General features: G+C 43.9%; 2 protein-coding genes across 2 annotated transcripts in view; one reads left to right on the top strand and one right to left on the bottom strand.

Annotated features, from left to right (window-relative positions):
* Positions 1-23,894, top strand: part of LOC138965677 (G-protein coupled receptor GRL101-like) — a 33,340-nt gene extending 9,446 nt beyond the window's left edge. Inside the window, exons 3-6 of the mRNA XM_070337853.1 lie at positions 20,000-20,200; positions 20,510-20,567; positions 20,904-21,053; positions 21,876-23,894. Coding sequence (XP_070193954.1) covers positions 20,000-20,200; positions 20,510-20,567; positions 20,904-21,053; positions 21,876-23,894 — 2,428 coding nt within the window. The remainder of the gene's footprint in view (positions 1-19,999; positions 20,201-20,509; positions 20,568-20,903; positions 21,054-21,875) is intronic.
* Positions 23,895-24,994: 1,100 nt separating this feature from the next.
* Positions 24,995-26,274, bottom strand: part of LOC138963616 (uncharacterized) — a 2,680-nt gene continuing 1,400 nt past the window's right edge. The window contains exon 3 of the mRNA XM_070335464.1: positions 24,995-25,950. Coding sequence (XP_070191565.1) covers positions 25,424-25,950 — 527 coding nt within the window. The 3' untranslated portion in view covers positions 24,995-25,423. The remainder of the gene's footprint in view (positions 25,951-26,274) is intronic.

Raw genomic sequence — 26,274 nt, 5'->3', positions numbered from 1 at the left:
GGTGAGGTCCAGTTTGGAAAAGTACTTGGCCTTGGCCAAGTGACTGAAGAGGTAGTCCACATCAGGCATGGGTTCCGCGTCAAACGCCGTAATCTTGTTCAGCTTCCGGTAGTCAACACAGAACCTGACGCGTCCATCCTTCTTCTTTACAAGCACAATTGGTGAACTGTAGGGAGAGTTCGCTGGCTCGATGACGCCCAACTTCGTCATGTCGGCGATTTCCTTCCTGACCACCTCCTTCTGGGCATGAGGCATGGGATACTGCTTCGTCCTCACTGGCTGTTTCTCCAGCAAGTCGAAGGTAAACTCCTCTAGATGCGTCTGAAGTGGTATGTCTGTAAGGACCCGTGCTGCATCCTTCAGGATCTCTTGCAGGTCCGCCTGCTGGTCGTCCCCAAGATCAGGTGAGATGTGCACGTCCGTGAGATCCTCACTAGCCTCCAGCGGACAAACTGGTACCCGTCCTCCTCCCTGTTCTTCCGTTGTCTCGTCCATCACGACAGCAACTGCTTCTGTCACTTTGTCCTTTTCCCCGTAGGCAGTCCTCTCTATGTAGGCGCGCAGCAGGTTGGCGTGGTACAGGCGTGCTTTCCCGTTCATGACGATCCTGTAGTCGTTTTGGCCCACTTTCGCTGTCACCTCAAAAGGTCCTTGCCACTGCAGTTGTAGCTTGTTGTGTTTGACAGGTAGAAGTAGCAACACCCGTTCTCCAATCTTGAAGCTGCGCGGCCGTGCCTTGCGGTCGAATCCTCGCGCGTAACGCTGTGCTGCTCTTCCCAGGTTCTCTTGAGCCAATTTGCAGGTCTCTTCAATCCTGTTCCTGAGTTCTACGATGTAGGTCGCTGTTGTCTGCACCTCCTCGTCAGCTTCTTCGTCCGTCCAAGCTTGACGCAGGATAGCCATGGGACCGCGTACCTGTCTGCCGTACAACAACTCAAATGGGGAAAAACCCAAGCTCTCCTGAGGAACCTCGCGGTATGCAAAAAGCAATGCTGGGATGTACCTGTCCCACGTGCGTGGTTTCTCCTGAGCTAGTTTCCTCAGCATGGTCTTCAAGGTGCCATTGAACCTTTCCACCAGTCCGTTGCACTGAGCATGGTAAGGAGTGGTGAAGTGCTGCTCCAGTGATAGCAGTCGTGCTGCCTCCGCCATCACTCCTCCCGTGAACTGCGTGCCTCTGTCGGTGAGTACCTCTGATGGAATTCCCAGCCGGGACCACATAGTAACCAGAGCCTCAGCTACTCGCGTGGCTTCAATCGATTTCAGAGGGATCGCCTCTGGGTATCGAGTAGCGTAGTCCACCATGGTCAAAATGTATCTGTTTCCGTCCTCAGGCGCAGGCAAGATGGGCCCGATGATGTCCACTGCCACCCGACGAAAGGGTTCGTCGATGAGCGGCATCTTCTCTAAGGGGACCTTCCTCACCCTTCCTTTGGCAACCACCTTCTGGCACTTATCGCAGGACGCACAGAAACGTCGGACATCCGTGCAGATGCCTGGCCAGTAAAAGTGGCGCCAGACACGATCCGTGGTCTTCTTGGTACCAAGATGACCTCCCAGAATCGAGTCGTGGGCCGTTGCCATGACACCCTCGCGAAACTCGCGAGGCACGACAACCTGTTTGAATGTACCCTCTTGGTTGCTGAACTCACGGTAGAGCAACTTCTTGTCCCTGAGGAACTTTGACCTCCCATGCTTCCCGCTCAGCTTCACCTTCCCCGACTTCGCGTGCTCCCGAGGAGTAGCTAAGGTCGGGTCAGAATCCTGAGCCTTCGCGAGAAGCGCGGGGGTCACGTTCCCCAGGGCAGCTCGTGCAGCAGGTAGGGGTTTGAGAGGTTTGTCCTCTCGCTCCGCCTGTGCCCGCGTGAGCACTGAAATGACGTCGGGAGACCGATAAACGGGAACCTCCCTGGTGACGCCGTCCACAAACTGAACCCGGTTTCCAATGAGCAGGTCGCATGGAGGATCGTCCATGACGACGGCCACAATGGTCCCCGTGAACAACGGGGTTACGACCTTGATCACTGCCGTGTTCAAGTCGTAAGCGTGAGATGCCTCGGCCATTCTCACCCTGATGCTGTCTCCTGTGTAGGCCCTAGCTGGAACTAGACTCGCCCGAACCACTATCATGTCTGCCCCTGTGTCCCGCAGACCTTCGCCCTTCACTCCGTTAACGTAGACGTTGCAGTGGGGCTGGAAATGTTTCCTGGAGCACGGAACGCAGAGTTGTGGGATGGTGCATGAGCTCGTGACGTCCCTGAACTCCTCACTGCCAACGAAGTGAACGCCCTTCTGGTCAGCCTGTCTCTTGTGGCAGTCCTTCTTCACGTGGCCCCGCTTGTTGCAGTAGTAACACTGGATGTCAGTTCTGGAACTCGATCCCTTGTGTCCCTGATCGTCCTTCCCGTCCTTGGGTCCTGAAGAACCCGAATTTCCCGTTTTTCCTGGCCGTGAGCCTGAAGATTTGCCGGAGATCGCCTGGGCGTCCTCGTGCACTCTGATCCAGTCGGCTGCCTCCTGAGTAGTCTTGGGCTGGTGCTCCTGCACGAAGGTCACCACCTCAGGTCGCAGGCTGGACATCAGTTGTTCCATGACTATGAGGTCGGCAAGGTCGTTGACGGTCCAGTCCTTTTCGGCCATCTCCACCCAGCGCCGCAGGTAGAGGTTAAGGCGTGCCACAAACTGATGACTCAGCTCGCCGCTCAGTCTCTTGCTGTTACGCAGACGTCGTCTGTAGGCTTCAGCAGTCAGGTTAAAGCGCTGGAGTAACGCCTTCTTAAGTGCCTGATAGTCTCTCGCCTCGTCGTCCTCCAAAGCGTTGTAGAGCTGCAATGCGCGTCCTTTCAAGCAGGTGCTAAGGCGGCTAGCCCACGTGGCCTCTTCCCACTTCTGGTCAGATGCAATGCGCTCAAACCGGCGTAAAAAGTCGTCGAGCTCGTCCTTGTCATCGTCGAACGTCGGCAGTCTCGTACGGTCGGCAACAAACGTCGGCGCGCTAGCCTGAGTAAGCGTACCCTTCTCTGCCTGTAGCTTAGCTAGTTCTAGCTGGAGTTCGCGATCCGCCTGTTTGTCCTGTCTGTCACGTTCGGCCTGTCGTTCGGCCTGTCGTTCCCTTTCTTGTCTGTCACGTTCATCTTTCTCTTTCTTTTCTTGTCTGTCTCGTTCGGCCTGTCGTTCTTGTCTGTCAAGCTCGTCTTTCTTGTCTTGTCTGTCCCGTTCGTCCTTCTTTTCCTGTCTGTCTCGTTCGTCTTTCTCTTTCTTGTCCTGTCTGTCACGTTCGGCCTGTCGTTCTTGTCTGTCAAGCTCTTCTTTTCTCGTCTGTCGCTCTATGTCTTCCCTACGTTCCAGCTCCTTGCGTTTAAGCAAACTACGCGCTCTAACGCGTGCGTCACGCTCTGTCTGTTCCTCACTGCCAGGAGTCTCGAAAGTTATTCTCCTCGTCGGAGATCCCCCTGTAGCCATGGTTAGTTTTAGCAAAGCTTTATCACAAAAGTAAGTCTAACGCAGCTATAGCTAGAATACGCGGTGACGAAAGCGGTGGATACAAAAATCCAGCAACCGGAAAATGCAGAAGAAAAATCCAAACGGTGTAGAACAAATCGCGTAGCCTACTTTATGGCTGCTTTCTGCGGTGAAACAAAGTGTTTCCCACAGCCGTGGCCTACTTTATCGGCTGCTTTTTGCGGTGAAACAGAGTGTTTCCCACAGCCTTGGTTAGGACAGAAGTCCTCGGACCCTTCCCCCCCAAAATTCCAACAAAGTCAAAATATGGAGAAAAATCCAAGTAAAACAAGACGGTAGAAAATGTAACCTGTTACGGAATGCGAAACAACAATGTAGAGAAAACTGAGTAAAACGAATAACAAATCCGCTAACCCCGCTCAGCTCTCTGCAACGGAAAACTCTGAACGTACAACAACAAAGATTCACAAACAAAGGAAAGGGAGATAATCACAGTTAGCGCATACAATAACTCACAAATTACAATTTACATTTCCTGCAAGATGTGAATCGCTTAAGGTGTGGTATATGATCAAAACTATACAAAAAAGGGTAGCACCAAGCAGAAAATAAGTCGAGCACTGACGAGATTATCTGCTCTTAGTTATCCTTAATTGGTGGGTCTTTATCAGTTGGAAATTAACTGAGTAAATCCCGGCTTGGCCCCCACGTGTCACGTTTCAATATATCACTCAAGGTGATTATGAACCGGTTAATTACTACTAATTAACTAACCACACCACGATCCACTCTCGCAGGCATACAATTAAATAGAGTCAACAAAAGTATAAGTTTCAGACGCCTGTTTATGTATAAACTCTCCACCTCCCTCGAGCCTTCACTCAAAATATGTTCCTTTTACGTTCTCAACACGTCAAAAAACCAGTGTTCACTGACAAAATGCCAGTACTATGTAGAAAATTATAGTAACACGCTGAACCCGTGTAAATACAGTCGAAATGAGAATGTTCTGTTCGAAAAGCTCTAGTTCGTGCAGGTGTCACACACCCCACGTTGTCACTACTCCAATGAAATCATAGATACGAAAAGACAACGGTGGTCAACGGGGTGCGTACGACATGGTGCACTTAGCTTTATCTCTGCTGCTGCTGCTTAGCCGGTATGCTGGTTAGTCGGTTCGCTGGTTAGCCGGTCCGCTGGTTAGCCGGTTCGCTGGTTAGCCGGTCCGCTGGTTAGCCGGTCTCCTGGTTAGCCGGTCTCCTGGTTAGCGTAGCCTCAACAGTTCCCGCCAGAGTCAGCCGTGCCGATGTTACGGGAACGTAACGAACGAACGAAACGAACGAACGAAGGAAGGCTGCAAACAGAAAGCATCGGTGCACTAAACATGTCAGCTACCCCTCACCCACCACCTTAAAACATGTCATCTTTAAATATCTCATCGAGCACGTGGGCCTGCACAAAAACTGACTTTTTACAACAACAAAACAGCCATTTTCCGTCCTTCTCTCCCTATCTGCAAAAACCATATACAGATTAGTATTTTAGCGTCACAGAGAGTAAATTATGCGCTAACCTGGAAAGAACAACAGAGAGTATTTCATTCCACAACACAGACTCATCAACAGCGTTAAATAATGATTTATTACCTCAAAAGCCTATGATTGTAACTCTCAATGGAAGCAAAGTCCGCCTCCTCCCTGGAACAGTCTCTGTTCGTCAACAGTGACCCAAAACGTCCAGAACCCCTTGTCGAATCCTTATGCGAAAGCCATCGCCGACGAAGGAAATGTGACGACTTGTCCTCAGCAAAATACGTGGCAGAGGAAAGGAATAACTTGTGGAAGTTCCCCTAGAGTGCCGAATATGATACTCGGTGAAAAACCATCATACTCTAGTAACTGTGTGTTAGGTCCTTCCCCTTCTGCCGCTGGGTGTCAAGTGCGTCGTCCTTGAGTCTCTGACAGACCACCTAGCCAAATACACGCGACTGACCTTGTCACCAAACCAGTCCAGCTATACACAGTTTTGCCTCCCCAAGCAGGAAAAAGACACGAGAAACTCAATCCCTGAAAATCCCGTGCGCGCTGTCAGCGAAAAAAACCGTCAGCCCTATGACAGCAGAAACCTGCACTGTGAAGCTCGTGCGTTTCAAAACATCCGTGCTCGGGAGCACTGTCAGCAAAAACTCTGCTGTGTCCAATATCACGCACAGGCGCTTTCTATCATACATTGACCCAGAACAGGCACTCCACTGAGTGACGCTTTCTTGGTCTCTGTCACCCGATCGTGACAATCTATGTATCTAACCTACCTTTCATTCACCAATTTATGTATCTAATCTACCTTGCATTCACCCATCTATGTATCTAACCTACAATGCATTCACCCATCTATGTATCTAACCTACCTTTCATTCATCCATCTATGTATCTAACCTACCTTGCATTCATCAATCTATGTATACATCTAACCTACCTTTCATTCACCCATCTATCGATCTAATCTACCTTTCATTCATCCATCTATGTATCTAACCTTCCTTGCAGTCATGCATCTAAGTATCTAATCTACCTTGCATTCATCCATCTATGTATCTAACCTACCTTTCATTCACCATTCTATGTATCTAATCTACCTTTCATTCATCCATCTATGTATCTAACCTACCTTTCATTCATCCATCTATGTATCTAATCTACCTTTCATTCATCCATCTATGTATCTAACCTACCTTTCATTCATCCATCTATGTATCTAATCTACCTTTCATTCACCCATCTATGTATCTAACCTACCTTTCATTCACCCATCTATGTATCTAATCTACCTTTCATTCATCCATCTATGTATCTGATCTACCTTTCATTCATCCATCTATGTATCTAATCTACCTTTCATTCACCCATCTATGTATCTAATCTACCTTTCATTCACCCATCTATGTATCTAATCTACCTTTCATTCACCCATCTATGTATCTAACCTACCTTTCATTCACCTATCTATGTATCTAATCTACCTTGCATTCACCCATCTATGTATCTAACCCACCTTTCATTCACCTATCTATGTATCTAATCTACCTTTCATTCATCCATCTATGTATCTAACCCACCTTTCATTCACCTATCTATGTATCTAATCTACCTTGCATTCACCCATCTATGTATCTAATTTACCTTTCATTCATCCATCTATGTATCTAATCTACGATGCATTCATCCATCTATGTATCTAACCTACCATGCATTCATCCATCTGTGTATCTAACCTACCATGCATTCACCCATCTATGTATCTAACCTACCATGAATTCACCCATCTATGTATCTAACCTACCTTTTATTCATCCATCTATGTATCTAAGCTACCTTGCATTCATCCATCTGTGTATCTAACCTACCATGCATTCACCCATCTATGTATCTAACCTACCATGAATTCACCCATCTATGTATCTAACCTACCATGCATTCACCCATCTATGTATCTAATTTACCTTGCATTCATCCATCTATGTATCTAACCTACCTTTCATTCATCCATCTATGTATCTAACCTACCATGCATTCACCCATCTATGTATCTAATCTACCTTTCATTCATCCATCTATGTATCTAACCTACCTTTCATTCACCAATCTATGTATCTAATCTACCTTGCATTCACCCATCTATGTATCTAACCTACCATGCATTCAACCATATATGTATCTAACCTACCATGCATTCATCCATCTGTGTATCTAACCTACCATGCATTCGCCCATCTATGTATCTAACCTACCATGAATTCACCCATCTATGTATCTAATCTACCTTGCATTCATCCATCTATGTATCTAACCTACCATGCATTCATCCATCTGTGTATCTAACCTACCATGCATTCACCCATCTATGTATCTAACCTACCATGCATTCATCCATCTATGTATCTAACCTACCATGATATCACCCATCTATGTATCTAACCTACAATGCATTCATCCATCTATGTATCTAACCTACCATGCATTCACCCATCTATGTATCTAACCTACCATGAATTCACCCATCTATGTATCTAATCTACCTTGCATTCATCCATCTATGTATCTAACCTACCATGCATTCATCAATCTATGTATCTAATCTACCTTGCATTCATCCATCTATGTATCTAACCTACCATGCATTCATCCATATAATTATGTATCTAACCTACCATGCATTCATCCATCTATGTATCTAACCTACCATGCATTCATCCATCTATGTATCTAACCTACCATGCATTCATCCATCAGTTGAGCAGTCGCTCAATAAGAAATTAAAGCCTACATCGCCCCCCCCCACCCACACTCACACAGACACACACGCGCACGCACACACACTCGTGGCCTGTGTTATAGATGTTACCTTGGTCTGTGTTGTAGATGTTACCGCTGCATCAACCCTCGTTGCCTGTGTTATAGATGCTACCTTGGTCTGTGTTATTGATGTTACCGCTACATTAACCCCCGTGGCCTGTGTTATAGATGTTACCTTGGTCTGTGTTGTAGATGTTACCTTGGTCTGTGTTATTGATGTTACCGCTACATCAACCCTCGTGGCCTGTGTTATAGATGTTACCTTGGTCTGTGTTTTAGATGTTACCGCTATACATCAACCCTCCTGGCCTGTGTTATAGATGTTACCGCTACATCAACCCTCGTTGTCTGTGTTATAGATGTTACCTTGATCTGTGTTATAGATGCTACTGCTACATCAACCCTCGTGGCCTGTGTTATAGATGTTACCTTGGTCTGTGTTGTAGATGTTACCGCTGCATCAACCCTCGTTGCCTGTGTTATAGATGTTACCTTGGTCTGTGTTGTAGATGTTACCTTGGTCTGTGTTATTGATGTTACCGCTACATCAACCCTCGTGGCCTGTGTTATAGATGTTACCTTGGTCTGTGTTGTAGATGTTACCTTGGTCTGTGTTATTGATGTTACCGCTACATCAACCCTCGTGGCCTGTGTTATAGATGTTACCTTGGTCTGTGTTGTAGATGTTACCTTGGTCTGTGTTATAGATGTTACCGCTACATCAACCCTCGTGGCCTGTGTTATAGATGTTACCTTGGTCTGTGTTATAGATGCTACCGCTACATCAACCCTCGTGGCCTGTGTTATAGATGTTACCTTGGTCTGTGTTATAGATGTTACCGCTACATCAACCCTCGTGGTCTGTGTTATATATGTTACCGCTGCATCAACCCTCGTTGCCTGTGTTATAGATGTTACCTTGGTCTGTGTTATAGATGTTACCGTTACATCAACCCTCGTGGCCTGTGTTATAGATTTTACCTTGGTCTGTGTTATATATGTTACCGCTACATCAACCCTCGTGGCCTGTGTTATAGATGTTACCTTGGTCTGTGTTATAGATGTTACCGCTACATTAACCCTCCTGGCCTGTGTTGTGGATTTTGCCGTGGCCTGTGTTATAGATGTTACCTTGGTCTGTGTTATATATGTTACCGCTGCATCAACCCTCCTGGCCTGTGTTATAGATGTTACCGCTGCATCAACCCTCGTGGCCTGTGTTATAGATGTTACCTTGGTCTGTGTTATAGATGTTTCCGCTGCATCAACCCTCGTGGCCTGTGTTATAGATGTTTCCGCTGCATCAACCCTCGTGGCACTGTCTCCTGGTTTGAAGCCAACATCCTGTGTTATCAATCAATAAAGTAGATGTGTACTGCCGGGCAGTACATACCCCAAGCGAAGTCGTCCATCTGTGTGTACATGATTCTCTCTCTCTCTCTCTCTCTCTCTCTCTCTCTCTCTCTCTCTCTCTCTCTCTCTCTCTCTCTCTCTCTCTCTCTCTCTCTCTCTCTGTCTTAAAATGTGTCATCGATGACGTGTTTTCATACTTGCTAATGCGGCAGGCTAATCATGACGTCAAATTGAAACTTCTTGAAGTCTCTCAGAAAGGGACATGAAAACCATGTGGGGGTTACTGGTTTGGGCTGAAAAAAAATCCAACTCCACCTAAAATTCAAGCGCCTATGGGGCTGAATTATGCAGCATAAATTGTGAAACATCAGGATATCTCACACTTTCAATTCTGCCATCATGTCAAATCTGACAACAAACCTACCCACAAAATGTCATAAATATCGGTGTAGAATTGAGACTTAACGGTTTTTAACTGCCAAAAATAAGTTTTTTTGACTGGAATAGTTTGTCTTGAAATTCAGTTTGGGACAACGGACCCACCCACTAAATTTCATAAAGATAGGTGAAAATTTAAATGTAACGGTTTTTAACTGCCAAAATTATGTTTTTCTTCTGGAAAAGTATGGAATGAAAATCAGTTGGGGACAACGAACCTACCCACAAAATTTCATAAATATCGATGAAGAATTGAGATTTAACGGTTTTTAACTGCCAAAAATAAGGTTTTTTGTCTGGAAAAGTATGTCTTAAAATTCAGTTTGGGACAACGGACCCACCCACTAAATTTCATAAAGATAGGTGAAGAATTGAAATTTAACGTTTTTTAACTGCCAAAATTATGTCTTTCTTCTGGAAAAGTATAGAGTGAAAATCAGTTGGGGACAACGAACCTACCCACAAAATTTCATAAATATCGGTGAAGAATTGAAATTTAACGGTTTTTAACTGCCAAAATTATGTTTTTCTTCTGGAAAAGTATGGAGTGAAAATAAGTTGGGGACAACAAACCTACCTTTAAAATTTCATAAGAATCAGTGAAGAAATAGGATTTAACGATTTTTTAACGGCCTTTAAATCATTGGTGATGTCATCATAACCCAGTCGTTGTAGTTGTCGTCGTAGTTGTTGGTGTTGTTGTTGTCATGTTCGTTGTCGTGATTGTTGTTGTTCTCGTGTTGTTGTTTTTGTTGTTGTTGTTGTTGTTGTTGTTGTTGTTGTCGTCGTCGTCGTCGTCGATGTCATTTGTTGTTGTTGTTGTTATCGTCGTCGTCGTCGTCATCGTCGTCGTTGTCAGAGGTTATTTCTAAAGATTTCATTGATAGTCTTTGTTCTCGTCACCAAGACTTGCTAAGAACAAGCTTGGAACAGCAAGAGTTCCAAGAACAAGATTAGAACAACTCATTACATCATTACCAGTACGTCATTTGTACGTATTTAGAACACACTTTAGAAAAAAACTCTTCAGCTACAAACCAGTCACCCTCACATGTCGGAGGTGTTTGTCTAAACCACTTACTGAAATGTTTTGAGGTTTAATGACCATACACATGTTGAACCGGTGAGTGTCTTCCGCTGCTTAATTCGCAAATAACTATTTTATTAAAGTCCGCTTGAAACGCTCAAAGATGAAATTCCATGTTAAAAAGTGACAAAAGTTTCACATTTTCCCGTTGTAACAGCTTCCGATGATATTATATGAAAATTCTGATCCTCTGAGAGGATTCCCCGAAACAAAATCAGTTTGTACGCCTAATTTTAATAGAATTGTCCAAACAGTGTCGCTAATATTGTGCTAAAAGATGAATTCTAGAACAATGTTCACAGACAGACACCACTTGGCAAAAAAAATGTCAGTGCTGGGAGATGAAAAAAAAAACTACCTCGCTACGCGCGGGCTTCGCCCGCGCTCCGCTTGGATTAATCAATATGAGGCTTTTATCGCATTTTTACTGATCACATGACAAAAACACCTGTTGTCATTGGTCAACTAGGAACTGTATATCAATTGATATCGCAGAGGAAGTTCCCAGTGAATTTGATATCGTGCAGGAAGTTTTCCAATTGTAATTTTGAAGAAAAAAAATCTCACTTGAAGGAAACGCAAGTCTCCCATTATTTTAAAGCGGAAATTTATAAAAGGAAAGTAATTGCATCAGCAAGTTTAAGCTGTGTAATGAATAAATACACACTTTTTCCACCCACCTTTAACAGACAAGTAGTAGAATGGTATGTTTAATCTTACCAAGGGAGGCGATTGGAACAGCCGTAAACAAACTGAACTTTGGAGCAAGAAGCGAGTTCTCTTGCAGGGTATCAGCGCTCATCACTCACGTAAAGGCTGGAAATGAGCAGCCGATTTAAACGTTTTGCTCCAGCATGAATCACTGTGAGTGTCCCATCCCTCTTTGTCGTAGCCATGCAAAATTCACACAAAAACCTCAACAGCTTCAAAACAGTCACGAAGGCTATCAGAAGACGCCATCTTTGAAAGTTGTCTTGGAATATTGTGTCGTCTGCAGTTGGCGATTCGACAAAATTATCAACACTGCAGTCCGTCGATAATAGTCTGTCGGCCAGTGACCACTTGGGTCAACCCGACGGGGTTGGGGTTGCTACCACACTTTTTTGACAGATTTTAACGATAGTATTCTAAATCTAGAGTCTTGGGGCTTTTCGTTATACCGCTTTTGAGAAAAACGTGGTTTTGTGTGCGTATTTTCCTTCTTTGTGCTTACTATTCCCGTTTAGAGGGTTGGGTTCATTAAGCGGGCATAGAAGTTGAACCGCTTATCTGACATTCTTTAACAGCCTATCATTGGAAAGGTAAAGTAATCATACAGATTTTAACGTCAATTAAAATGACGGCACGTTGTTCGTATTTATGTAGTGATGACGTATTTTTGTTTCTTTAAAATATCGATACCAGCAAAGTCACCGCTTTGGGTGTTTCATTTAAATCATTTGAAAATATGCAAGACATAAAATACAACTATACAGTTTTAATCGGAAGTAAGTAAAACATGTTATGGTGCATCTTAATAGGGGAAGGGCCCCTAATATGGACCACTTTTTGTTTCACGCTGCTAACTTGCTTGTTTTTTGGTTTTTTTGCAAAGCTGTTTCATTTTGTGTTTGGTAGTTGTTCTCTCTTTCGTAAATTTTGAAGACTAATTAGAGAGAACTAGCTTTTACAGTCATTTGCTAAAAATAAAATACCGAAAAAAATCACAACTGGTCCATATTAGGGGCCTGGGCGCTTAATATGGACCAGTGATGAGACCTTCGAGAATCACTGTAAAAAGCCCTGTTTTCCTCAAAATAACATGATACAACTTGCAACTTACCATGCAAGTCAGCCTAATTGAAAATGCTTCAGATTTACAGGTTTGGATTCGAGGAGAACTCTATTTGAAACACAAGAGGAAACTTTGTTTAAAACAAATCAAAAACAGAGAGAAAATAATTGAAATGATCAACTTTCACGTAAAGAAGTATAATTTTTTGAAATCTCGAGGGCTAGTTATAGGTCATTTTCAGCAAGCTTCTTGAGAATGACTGAAACCGCCCTTCATCTTTTCTTTTCTTCTATTTGTTGAAGGTGGTCCATATTAGGGAACACAGATACTTCGAGTTTTTGCTATAATTTTGTGTTTGTGACAGAAACTCGGGGCGAACACTGCTAAAGTGTAGCGAATACAGCCTTAGCTGTCCTATAATGCAATTGTTGTGTGTTTATAGCTTTGTCAATGGAGAGAAATTGGTCCATTTCAAGCGTCAGATTTAGAGTGAACGAAGCTAAACGTGTGGAAAAAAAACAAAAGGGAGAAAAAAAACTAACGGTTTTGTGCGTCCACAACTTTTTCCCCATGTGCAAGTTATCAAGAGAGGATGCATTCAGCGAATAAAACTGTTCTGAGCGCTCTGGCACCATTAGTTTGTCAGAACGAAAGGTGGTCCATATTAGGACCCAGTCCATATTAGGAGGCCCTTCCGCTATAATTTGCACGTGTACATGTGACGTCACAAACATACACACCTTCTTAATCTTGACTGTACTGGTGCATTGGAAGGTCTGCTAAAAGTTCATCTCGGGAAATCAATATTTCAGCAATGGTTGTCGACATTTTATCTCAAAAAAACACCTAATGTTTGGATTGTGAGTTATTAGGGGAAATTCTTTGGGACGAATACAAATTTCCCTCATTCTTTTACTCCTTTCTTCTGTTCAGCAATGTGCTTATTGGAAGCACACATGCCGAATGCAAATGATCAGAGGTACCTTAATTGTTAATTAAGTGAGATAACATGACAAATGATTCAAGTGATGACGTGTTTCAACGCTATTATCACACCACAGCCAGTTTGTTTTGATGTTCCCCCAGGTTTGTTCCTTCGTAAGTAAGTTGACGTGAAAATTTAAAATGTATAATATACACTCAAAGGTGTGAATCAAGTTATTTCACAATCGTCATGCAGTCAGTGTGTGCAGAAGCAGTTCTTTGGAAATCAGTGGATAGCGAGTCTAAAAATAATACTGTGAGTGATGACAGTTTTTATGGTTTTTCTGTGGCATATTTACACGAGTATACATAATTAGGAAGGGTCGGAGCTGAAGGGGCGTGTCATCAGACACACGTTCTTAGAACAACAGAGAAGAAACCAACACCAAAGACGCCAAAAGTCTACTTCTTTTAGCTATATATCACTCATCTCCGAAAAAAACCAGCCCTGGAATAGTGTTTTCAGTACAATTTACCGTCTTACAGGCACACTAATGATCTCATCTCAAATTACTAAGTCCACAGACATCCATTGGCACGACCTAATTCTGCTGAATCGTATGTCTTTCGTGACTGCTTAGAAAAGCGAAGGACGGAAATAACATTTCCTCAAAGCCAAATGGGATGTTGCAATTATTGATAATGAAAATCGCACTTTGTGAAAACCATTGGTGTATAAAAGCACTTATAGCTAACAACCCCCGGTCTGTGTTGACGTGTGTTTATGCAGGGTAGGGTCACAGTAACGTGCGTATCGCGTACACTAGGATTTTCTGCCATATGAAATGAATATCTTTTGATGCCGAATAAACAGACACACGTCAGTATGATACAGTGATTACATTACTTTGCATTTCTTTGAAAACACGCCTTTACTAAGCGCCAGTCTTAGAAAAAAAGCGAAATAGGATAAGAAGACTCAAGAAACCGGAAGTAGAACTCAATCACTGCTTGCAATCATATATATACGGTAGCTTATTGCTGTTAAAACATTCTCAAACTTTGTGTGATCATTAAAACATTTACTTTTGACCGTACAATGATGTCATTTAGGTTTAATCTAAATATACGTTCTACGAACACTATGCAACAAAAGTACATTTCAGATACATGAAAACCCTGACAATAACATTTTCGGTCAGTTCAAACCTATATGAATTCACGATGCATTACATAAGATTCAAAAATAACTTGTACTTTTTTTCATAAGCATATGCACTTTTGTGCGAAAACGCTTTTCCTGAGATAACGTGTGAACAGCTGAAAATTGCGCTTTAGCTAGTAGATAACCGGAAGTTGAATAAAATGCGAATGTGACACCGTTCTGAGAGTTCCTGGTTTTTATCTCGTATGTTTTACCTACTCATATATATATATATATGTTTTGATGAGATAAGTGGCAAAGGAGAGCTCATATGCCTTAATCTTTAACTATACCCCCTAATCATAGGACGTCATTTACAGTTAAGGGTAGGTTGCGACTTAATCGAAAATAACTTGTATCCAGCGTTTTCGGTAATTTCAAATGCATACATTCCAACGTACAATGTAACTAACTTAACAATGGCAGTGCCTACTACGAACAGAAGACTTGCACTGTTTGAAGAAACCGGGATACGTCTAGGATTAATTTAAAAGAAATAATGTTTTTAAAAACCGGTACCCCAAGACTGAGGGTTGCACTTTATAAGAAGTCCATTTCTACCATTTCCAAAAGGCAAATTAAGAACTAAGAAAGATCCTAGCTTACTTTAGTGTAATGTAATTTGCTTACATACCCGTTGGGTGCATGCTGTGGGGAGTTTAGCTTGTTTTGTCATAGTAAATGCAGACATTGAGACATGTATGACCGTTTTCTGAGATTTGAAGCTGGCGCAAAGAACAACAGGTATGCCAAATATAACTAATGCTACAATCACTTATCATTTACTCTAATTACATTGTGAGCATAGAATTTTACATACAATGGTCGTCACAGCAGTGAATGAGTCTCTTTCTAATAATGTATAAGTCGTTTTTGGTCATGTTTTTCAAACGGGTAGGGTGCAAAACGACAATCTGTACATAACGAAACGGCATGTCAAAAGTTTAAAATGGTTACCTTTAATAAACAGATGCATAAAGCTTCATAAAAGATTACTTTTGTTTAAAAAAAAGGTCACTATATATTAAATACGATTTTTATGAAATACAAAATACTTATTTTAGACAAAGAATTCGACATTATGAGGTAAAACCGGAAGTGGACAATTAGAAATCGACAATATCCGTTTATCAAACACATATTTATTTACAACAGTTTCATCTTTCGTATGATGCATCAAATGACATCTGGCAGGACAAAACTATCTTCTTCCAGGGCTGTGTTTATTTCAGGTTTTATCCCCAGTCGATCTTTTTCTCTTTTTTGAAGCTGATGCACATTGACTCAATTTTGTTTCATATGGCTGGTGTCTGCCAAATGGAACTAACCAATATGATGCCAAGTCAGTCCATCTGTAAGAAAAATCGACTTGTGTGTGTATGTATGATTGCAATATTAACCTGGAACTGAATTATCTTCACTTATCGTTTGGAAGAATGACATAATTAGATTTTCTCAACACGATGTTGTACTCGCAAGTTAATGTCTAAAAGTATCCATAGGAAGAATGTTGTTTGTATATTGCCTGCTAGAACAAAGCCTTAGCTTTTGTTTAGTGTATAATTTACAAATGTCTGTTTGCCGAAACGAAGTATGCGACGTTTATTTGTACCATACCCCCTGCGCCAAAACTGCGTTTTTGGCAGGATAGGGGTTAGGTTACAAAGACGCTCCTCACTCAAAAGCGGTACAACGGAGCCATTTTTCGTTTACCGAACATCGGCTGTAAATTGAATAAGCTTTCTGAAAAACATCATCTCTAACCCAACCCCGTCGGGTTGATCCTTGACTATAGCTGGCCGATGGACTAAAACGACTAAGAACTGGAAGCTGTCTTCTACACAGAAAATGAGCCAGAGGACTTCACTGATACAGTCCGGGGCACTTCAGTTCCTGCCATCGTTTAGAATTGCCAAATTAAAGCCTTTGAAGTCTAAAAGACTGCAAGTGACCGCGAAAGCTGTTCCGTGTTCCTCCACTGAACCTTTTTTGTGTGATCTGTTTACACAATATTTTTCTTTTATTTGTTGTTTTTAGATGCCTTATTTACGTCTTAGAAAACGAAAGAGTATTTGAAAAATGAAAGTTATAGCAGCATAGTTGCGAAAGCAGGAACAGACGGGAACATACCATTGCGTCCCAGTACCATTACGTCCCAGTACCATTGCGTCCCAGTACCATTGCGTCCCAGTACCATTGCGTCCCAATACCATTGCGTCCCAGTACCATTGCGTCCCAGTACCATTACGTCCCAGTACCATTGCGTCCCAGTACCATTACGTCCCAGTACCATTACGTCCCAATACCATTGCGTCCCAGTACCATTGCGTCCCAATACCATTGGGTCCCAGTACCATTACGTCCCAGTACCATTGCGTCCCAGTACCATTACGTCCCAGTACCATTACGTCCCAGTACCATTGCGTCCCAGTACCATTGCGTCCCAATACCATTGGGTCCCAGTACCATTGCGTCCCAGTACCATTGCGTCCCAGTACCATTACGTCCCAGTACCATTACGTCCCAATACCATTGCGTCCCAGTACCATTACGTCCCAGTACCATTACGTCCCAGTACCATTGCGTCCCAGTACCATTGCGTCCCAATACCATTGGGTCCCAGTACCATTGGGTCCCAGTACCATTGCGTCCCAGTACCATTGCGTCCCAGTACCATTGCGTCCCAGTACCATTACGTCCCAGTACCATTGCGTCCCAGTACCATTGAGTCCCAGTACCATTGCGTCCCAGTACCATTACGTCCCAGTACCATTGCGTCCCAGTACCATTGAGTCCCAGTACCATTGCGTCCCAGTACCATTACGTCCCAATACAATTACGTGCCATTGCGTCCCCGTACCATTAGGTCCCAATACTAGTGAATTTAATTTCTGAGATGTTACTGTAGCAGTGTAGCGACACGTTTTGTAATAAAAGTGCGTTTTGTAATAAATTTATTACAAATCGTGTTCGGATTACACAATTTTTATTACAAAACGCGTTCAACACGATTTGTAATAAAAAAAAATTGTGTCGGTACACAGCAGTATTTCACAAAAAAATAAAATAAAAAGATGTGTAGCGGTTAGTCGAGATGAGGTGAAGTGGAAAAAATTTTTTTTTTAAATAAATGAATAAATAAATGTTTGTTCATGGGAGAAAAAAAATCCTCCACGATATAATCAGAAACTGCAAAGGATATTGCATGTCAGTTTGTTTGTTTTGAGGCGCTCCTTGCTTTCCTTACAGGTTTTCTGAGGTAACCATGTTCTTTCTTTTAAAATGAACTGAAGCACGCTAACCTAAACCGAAGTGTAAAATTAACATATGCTTTAGCGGTGCTCGACACAAAGAAAAATTCCGAAACAGCACAGTACACCGCTTTGTATTCCACTGTATGTAACCGAGCATGACATGACTGTAATTATTTACTTAGTAGACGATGTTTAACCCCGTTTCTGAGAAAAGCTAGACTGACTGTCCCGTCATCGAACCTTCAGCACATAGACACTGAGACACATAGATAGCGAAACCCATACACGCACAAATGTAGACACAGACACCTACATACATACGTACATAACACACACACACACACACACCCACACACACACACACACACACACACACACACACACACACACACACGCGCGCAAGAATATACATACATGCACAATCAGTGACATAGACTAGTTCTACATGGGACGATGTTTCAATAACAAATCATTTCATTTTTCTTCCTGTTTAATGACTGAACAAACACAACCGTATCTTTAAAAATCAACAACTGCATATTCTGGTAAAATCCTGGTTCGTATGTACATGTTTAACATTTAACATATTACTCTGCAACCCTCTTGCGATCAAAATTCCTTTTGGATTCATAAATCGAAGACACTTGAATTAAATATTATTGGGCGAGAAACTGTTTTGTTACTTTACATAAACAGGTACTGTAAGTAACACACGCCTAAAAAAAAAGGAACATTATAAAGGCCTTCAACCAGCTGTTCTTCTTTTCTTCTCCACGATCATCATCATTATCATCATCTCCACAATCATCATCATTATCATCATCTCGTCGTCGTCATCATCATCATCATCAACATCAACAACAACAACAACAACATTTTTTGTTTTTACAAAACACAATAGAAAAGAGAGAAAAATAAATGTGTCAAGTAAGTGCATATACAGGCTTCAACCCTATTGTTACGTAAATGTATGCAATCTTGAAGCTTGAAATTACTCGGATAATATAAGGTAAGATACTCCGTACTTATAAAATCCACTGTTCATTTTCATCCTTTTGCTGACCTACTCTGTCGTACAATATCCATGCCACACACACACACACACATACACACACAGACACACAGACACACACACACACACACACACACACACACACACACACACACACACACACACACACACACAGCCCAATTGTGTTGGGACGTAATGGTACGGGGACGTAATGGGATTCCTTTATGGGACGTATCGAGATGCAATTTTCTTGGGACCTATCGACACGCAATTGTGTTGGGACGCAATGGTATGGGACGCAATGGGATTGCTTAATGGGACGCAATGAGACGGCATTTTTTGGGACGCAATGGTACTGGGACACAATGGTACTGGGACGTATTGGCATGACCCCGAACAGACAATCCAACATTAGCAACATGGCAGTAGCCTCCCTTGCGCTTGACCGATTTCTTAGACTGGGGTTAATGGGTTCTTCTTCCGAAATGGAATGCGATAAAATTGTTATCGTTAGATTTGACTGCGATATCCAGATTTATCAGTGCCAATGTCTCGAAAGCCTGAATCATATCAGATCTCGGCTCACGCCTCGATCTGGTATGATTTCAGCTTTCTCGACATTGGCACTGATAAATCTGGATATATCGCAGTCAAATTTTGGTGGACATTTTTATCTATTTCCCTATACAGTTTTGCCAGGAAAGACCCTTTTGTCAATCGTGGGATCTTTAACGTGCACACCCCAATGTAGTGTACACGAAGGGACCTCGGTTTTTCGTCTCATCCGAAAGACTAGCACTTGAACCCACCACCTAGGTTAGGAAAGGGGGGAGAAAACTGCTAACGCCCTGACCCAGGGTCGAACTCGCAACCTCTCGCTTCCGAGCGCAAGTGCGTTACCACTCGGCTACCCAGTTATAGATGTTACCGTGGCCTGTGTTATAGATGTTACCGTGGCCTGTGTTAATAGATGTTACCGTGGCCTGTGTTATAGATGTTACCGTGGCCTGTGTTATAGATGTAACCGTGGCCTGTGTTAATAGATGTTACCGTGGCCTGTGTTATAGATGTTACCGTGGCCTGTGTTTTTGATGTTACCGTGGCCTGTGTTATAGATGTTACCGTGGCCTGTGTTATAGATGTTACCGCTACATCAACACCCGTGGCCCTATCTCCTGGTTTGAAGCGAACATCCTGTGTTCGGAGCGACACGGGGGGTACCTGGCCAGCCTCAACAGTCCCCAGGAATGGTCGGGGGTGTCGTCTGCCTTCAGTCTCAAGAAATCTCATATCACCTTTTTCGTGGGCCTCAGGTCCGCTGACTCAGGAAAACTGCACATGTACGTAGAGTTGTGAATATTGCGAGACAAGACCTGATTACTGTTCATACAGATGAACATTGTATAATACTTCAATTTACTTTGAAATAGAGTTTTTCTAAACTTTTTATCACGTGTGTGTGTGTGTGTGTGTGTGTGTGTGTGTGTGTGTGTGTGTGTGTGTGTGTGTGTGTGTGAGTGTGTGTGTGTGTGTGTGTGAGAGTGTGTGTGTGTGTGAGTGAGTGTGTGTGTGTGTGTGTGTGTGTGTGTGTGTGTGTGTGTGTGCGGCTGTATGACATTTTATAAGTCGTAATGTCACTAAATGTGCAGGTACCGGAGACAATTGCAATGGGCCGACGGAACTGTGGCTGTGTACTTGAGTTTTGTGGTAGACATGGGCGACTTCAAAGCCTGTTCGGTTTTCGTGCCTCACACACATTTTGTTTTTGTTCTTGCCCTTTGTAACGAGCCACAGAATAAGCACATCTTATGTGAACTGCAAAACGGAGACTCGCAACGAACCAACGTAGGTAGCTTTCAGGCGCCTAAGTCCATATCTTCCAATCATACGCTTCCATTTCGTCACGTGCGATGCCCCGAAGGTCACATGACGCACACTTTTCTGGCCTGTGACGCAAAAAGCTCGTGTTTCCGGGAGACGCACATCGGCAGTGAGGTAAACGGGGTTACTTCCTGTTCTGCAAGCTTACACCGCTTCCCACAGCCGTTCCAGTGCAGAAATGGATACGAACGCATTCCGTACAGCTTGGTGTGTGACCACAGAGGGGACTGTATGGACAGCAGCGATGAAGATTTCTGTGATTTCCCCCCGTGTATTGATGGCAAGGAAATGCAGTGTGGAGGCAGTAAACAGGTGAGGTCAACGTACGTGCTCGTCGCTTACAGTCTTGGTTCAGAAGTATTTTGACACCCCGACTTTTGCTTTCCGTTTGTCTTGGTAATCTATCTATATATATACGGCTTGTGTGTGTCCGTGTGTGTGTGTGTTCGCGATGCACGACCAAAGTTCTCGATGGATCTGCTTCAAATTTGGTGGCCATATTCAGGTAGACCACGGACACAATCCGGTCGATGAAAATTTTGAACACGTGCTCTAAGCGCGCAGCGCCGAACCGATTTTCGTTTTTATGTTTTTTTTGTACATCCATTCCCAGTAACTCTTCCTTATCTTCTCCAGTGTTTTGCGCGTTTATCTCCCTTCCTTCACCCGGCGAAGCTGGGTACCTTCGGCTCTACTTCTTCCCGGCGAAGCTTCTTCCGGCGAAGCGGGTATTCATCTAGTATTTCATATTTGTATTAGATATGTCTCGCTCTATCTCTCTCAATCTCTCTCTCTCTCTCTCTCTCTCTCTCTCTCTTTCTCTGTCTGTCTGTCTCTCTCTCTCTCTCTCTCTCTCTCTCTGTCTCTGTCTCTCTCTTTCTCTGTCTGTCTGTCTCTCCTGCTTTCCCTCTCGTAGCCCATCCTAGCGCTCCTCTCTCTCTGGCTCGTTAGTTCGTTCGCTCTCTCGGACCAAAACGCATGCATTTACATTGAACTCTTCAGTACATCTACTATCAGTAACTTTCCCTTTGTTTGCAGAGTCAATGAACAAAACAGGTGTGCTCTGTATATGTAATCCTTATAGTATTTTGTATGAGTTGTTAAAGGTATACATAAATGTGTTGTTCCTTTTAGTGTGTACCACGACAGAAGGTGTGCAACGGTCCCATTGAGTGTGTCGACGCCAGCGACGAGCAAAACTGCGCCAGAAAAACGAGGGATTTTCGTTACACAGCACCCCCTCCTGCTTTGGTGGGGACTAGGTGGACAGACTACTACCGTATGACCTACAACACCATTACAGTGCGCACACACTCTGGTCCTTGCCCTGAGGGCTTCTTCAAATGCGCTGTGGATTCCTATTGTTTTGATGTCCAGTTTCGCTGTAACGGGGTGCGCGACTGCCCGGGTGGCGAGGACGAAGCTGGGTGTGCTGGGTACTCCTGTCCGGGAATGTACCGCTGTCGCCGGTCCACGGTGTGCTACCGAGCCCTAAAGCTGTGCGATGGTTTCGGTGACTGCCCGCAACAAGACGACGAACTGTTCTGTGACCTCCAGTGTCCAGCGAACTGCACGTGCTATGGCCTGGCCTTCACCTGCCCGCTAGTGTTTTCTGTGACCGAGTTCCCGGACCTGCGCTACCTGGACGCCAGTGACAGCGGCCTGACTGCACGGCACGTGAACCACAGCAGCTTGCTGATACATCTCAGTCTGGCCAGGTGCGGCCTGTTTCACCTGGGCAACCTTACCTTACCCAACCTGCGTAGCCTGGACTTAAGCGGCAACAATCTGTCTGCTGTCAGTGTCCACGAAGTAAACCGTTTACAGAACTTGAAGGAATTGATTTTGGCTGACAATCCGTTGATGTCAGTCTTGTTGACACAGAAGCAGACATCCTTGAATCTGCGTTATCTTGACCTGTCTCACGTGCGCTTGTCTTCACTCACTGTTCGCACACAGCTTCCCTTCCTACAGTTCCTGAACCTGTCCTTCACGGGGCTGGACGAGCTGCAAGGAACAGGCTTCCAGTCGCTCTCCAGTCTCCGGGTCATCGACCTCCGTGGATGCCCTATGACCCATTTTCCACGTCACATTTTTCGGGACTTGCAGCAGCTTCGTACTGTGTCTTCCGGCACTTACAGGCTGTGTTGCCAAGCAACGTTACCGTTTGGTTTCAACTTAAAGAACTGCCATGCTCCAGAAAACATTGTGTCGTCGTGCGACAGGCTGTTAAAGTATGACACGCACACGGTCTTGGTCGCCGTTTTTGCCGCTGTTTCTATCATCGGTAATGCGTCTGCTTTTGCTGTGCGCGTGTTTTTCAAAAGAACCACGGCTAAGTCTGCGCAAGACGTCCTCCTTTGCCACCTGTGTATATCGGACTTTGCCATGGGTGTGTACTTGGCTATTGTAGGTCTGGCTAACAGGCTGTACCAGGGAACGTATCTGTGGGAAGACGTCGCGTGGAAACAGAGTGTGACCTGTAAAACAGCCGGCATTCTCTTCACCGTGAGCTCTCAAGTGTCGAGTCTCTTTGTCTTTATCATTACAGTGCAGCATGTCGCTTTCTTGTCATTTCGTTCTCACGGCTTTGGGTCTCACCCGTTTACTTTGTACGCCGTTAGTTCTGTGGTCTGGATTCTGGGGGTTGTCTCATCCGTAGCACCCCTCTTTACCTCCCACTGGAAAAACTCGGCTGAAACAGCAATATGCATCCCGCTAATTTACACAGAGCGAGACAACAGCAGCTTTGTTGACCTGCTGGTCATCCCGCAGTGCACCCTCCACGTCGGGGTGATGGCGGCTCAGGTCTACATCTTCCTCAAAACGCGGCCAGATCCCCTAGTCGTCTTGAAAGCAGACAGCGTGCCCTCACAAATGGGCGACGCCCGTCGGGTTCTCCCTGTAGCGGTATGCAGCTGCCTGTGCAGAATGTCTCTGCTGGTCCTGGCGGTGTCGCTGTATGAGGGAAGCATCACGTCCAACCCAGCGAGAGTGGCGGCCAGTGTTCTTGTTCTGCCGCTGAGCTCCGCGCTGCATCCTGTTCTGTACGCCTTGGGAGCGGTGCAGGAGAGACGCCAGGCAGCGCGGAACGAGCGACTGCTGAAGTACTTGATGGCCAAGAGACGGGCTAAGGTACGGGATGTGAAGTGAGTTCACGCCAGAGAAAAACCACCTCGGATGTTGGTTATTATTGTTTATTGTCTCTTCAGCATATCAAACCCACCTGGGAGCTGTAGCGCATTGACAGTAGCGTGTCCTTATTTGCATGTAAAACTGTTTTGTGGTTCGATTTCAGAAACAGAAAACAACCAAACTCGTGGACTTTATGTCAACTTTGCATGTTTTAAGCGTATGGATGACGGTATAAATGCGATATGTAGCTGCAGGTGTTGTTCTCGCCAAACAGGCGTGTTACCTACAGTTGAGTGTACTTCACTTTTCAAACGCAAAGAAGTGGTTCTCGCAAGGGATGCTGGTACCATGTGCTATTGGTATTGTATGTGTGTATTGTCCTTGTTGCCGTGAGTATACAACACACACACACACACACACACACACACACACACACACACACACATTGAAATTCTGACGATATATATATATATATATATATATATATATGTCGTGCCGAATTCACGGAATTGCCGACTTCGCGGAATCGGCAACATTTTTGCCCATTTCGCGTAATCGGCAAAACGCTGCCCATTACGTGAAATCGGCAGCGTTTTGCCGAAAATGCGGAAAGGCCTCTAAAATTTTCCCATTTCACAAAAGCGACAGCCAGTCTGTTACTTTTTGTGTCACAATAACATTGCATTAACATTGTTTTACCTCCCTACTATGTTTTGTATGGTCTATGTTAGTCTGTGTCGAGCATGACTCCGGAAATGAACGAAAACTACATTTTTTGCAATAACTTGCCATAACTGATCGATTATTGCAATATCTATCCATTCGAGTATCTAGTTGTCTAAGTGTGATGATATATCAGGCATTTGAGAACTTTAAAACCAAAAAGTGGCTGCTGATTTCTCAAAATGGGCATATTTTAGAAGCCTTTACGCGTTTTCGGCAAAACGCTGCCGATTTCGCGTAATGGGTAGCGTTTTGCCGATTACGCGAAATGGGCAAAAATGTTGCCGATTCCGCGAAGTCGGCAATTACGTGAATTCGGCACGACATATATAAAGAGAGGTATATATAGAGAGAGGGATATATAGAGAGAGGGAGGGTCTTACTCAGAAGTTCGACGCTTTATAATGAATAAACTTCATCAATATTAGATTCTAATCAATAAAAAAAATATGACAACAAGAAATGGCCTTATCCCACATAAAACCCTGGCCAATTCTGAGATGGTCAGTCGAATTGTAAAGATTTAAGGTTATTTTTGTTGGAATGATAATTCAAACAACAATCACAGTTCTAGAACATACATTGTTTAGAAACGTTGCATACATATAGTAGTTCTCTTACGCTCTCGGATTACAAACCGTAAAACTACGTCTGAAAGTCTGCTGCACCGTTAGGTGTTTTGTGTGCACGTAGCAAACACACCGTACGGCGTACTTTGCATATGATTAATAATGCGCGTGCTCTCAATTGTTTTAATTCTGTACTTCATAATAATTCATTCTATACCTAATAAATTCAAGCTGCTAATTTCACACATAGTCCCTTTACAATTCACTGTCGTCAATGTTTACTGTGACCCACAAACTGGTTTCACACACAGGATCATACGCTTGTTGTTCAAACGACCTGGTGGAATGAATAAAGCTGGCCGGATGTTCTGTGAGCGACTTGTTACAACTGTCGACTGTCTTATTGGCAAAAGATTGACTGGCTTCAAACACAGGTTCCAGGTGACACTGCCATTCACTTCTCTCGCGGAAGCGGGCCTTTTGTCTCTCGGTGTAAACCAGGTCTTCCTTGAATGCTGTAATAGGGACGCCATCATGTTCACAGTGGTGAAAAAAGCGAAACTCGCTTGCGCGGAAACCGGAATCAACTTCTTGAGAATCATTCGATGAGTAAGGAGGACTGGACCTTAGAGAAGGACGGGTAGCTTTCTCTGAGACTGATGGGCCGTCTGGAGATTGATACAGCCAGGATCTGCTGAGATGGTCTGCCAGTTTGTCCAGGAAGGACCTTGCGCCAGACATAGACTGGGTCTGAGCCACATGCGCTGGGATCCCAAAGGGGTCTAAAAACAGAATACGTCAACATCTGAATCAAAAGAAGACACGCCAGTAACCAGGTTAGGTACTTGTTTTGATCAATACTTCGGCAGATAAACCGCCTGCGTCAGGATGTAAGAAAGTACGGAATGACGTCACGTGATCTACAGTCATCATCGTCAGAATTTCAAACTGTCAGACCCAAACTGATGTTTTGAATGAAACTACCCTTTCCAGTTAAAACAACTCTTTTTTTATCTGTCATTTTTTGCCAACAAATATGAAGACATGTCTGCAGTACAAGGACGTGACTAATGATCAGGTTCTTTCCATTGGGCAAATCTTACAAT

This window comes from Littorina saxatilis, linkage group LG4 (assembly GCF_037325665.1).
Source record: "Littorina saxatilis isolate snail1 linkage group LG4, US_GU_Lsax_2.0, whole genome shotgun sequence".
In the NCBI taxonomy this organism is placed as follows: Eukaryota; Metazoa; Mollusca; class Gastropoda; order Littorinimorpha; family Littorinidae; genus Littorina; species Littorina saxatilis.
Note: the sequence above shows the minus strand (reverse complement) of the source record. Positions and strands in the feature narration are given on the sequence as shown.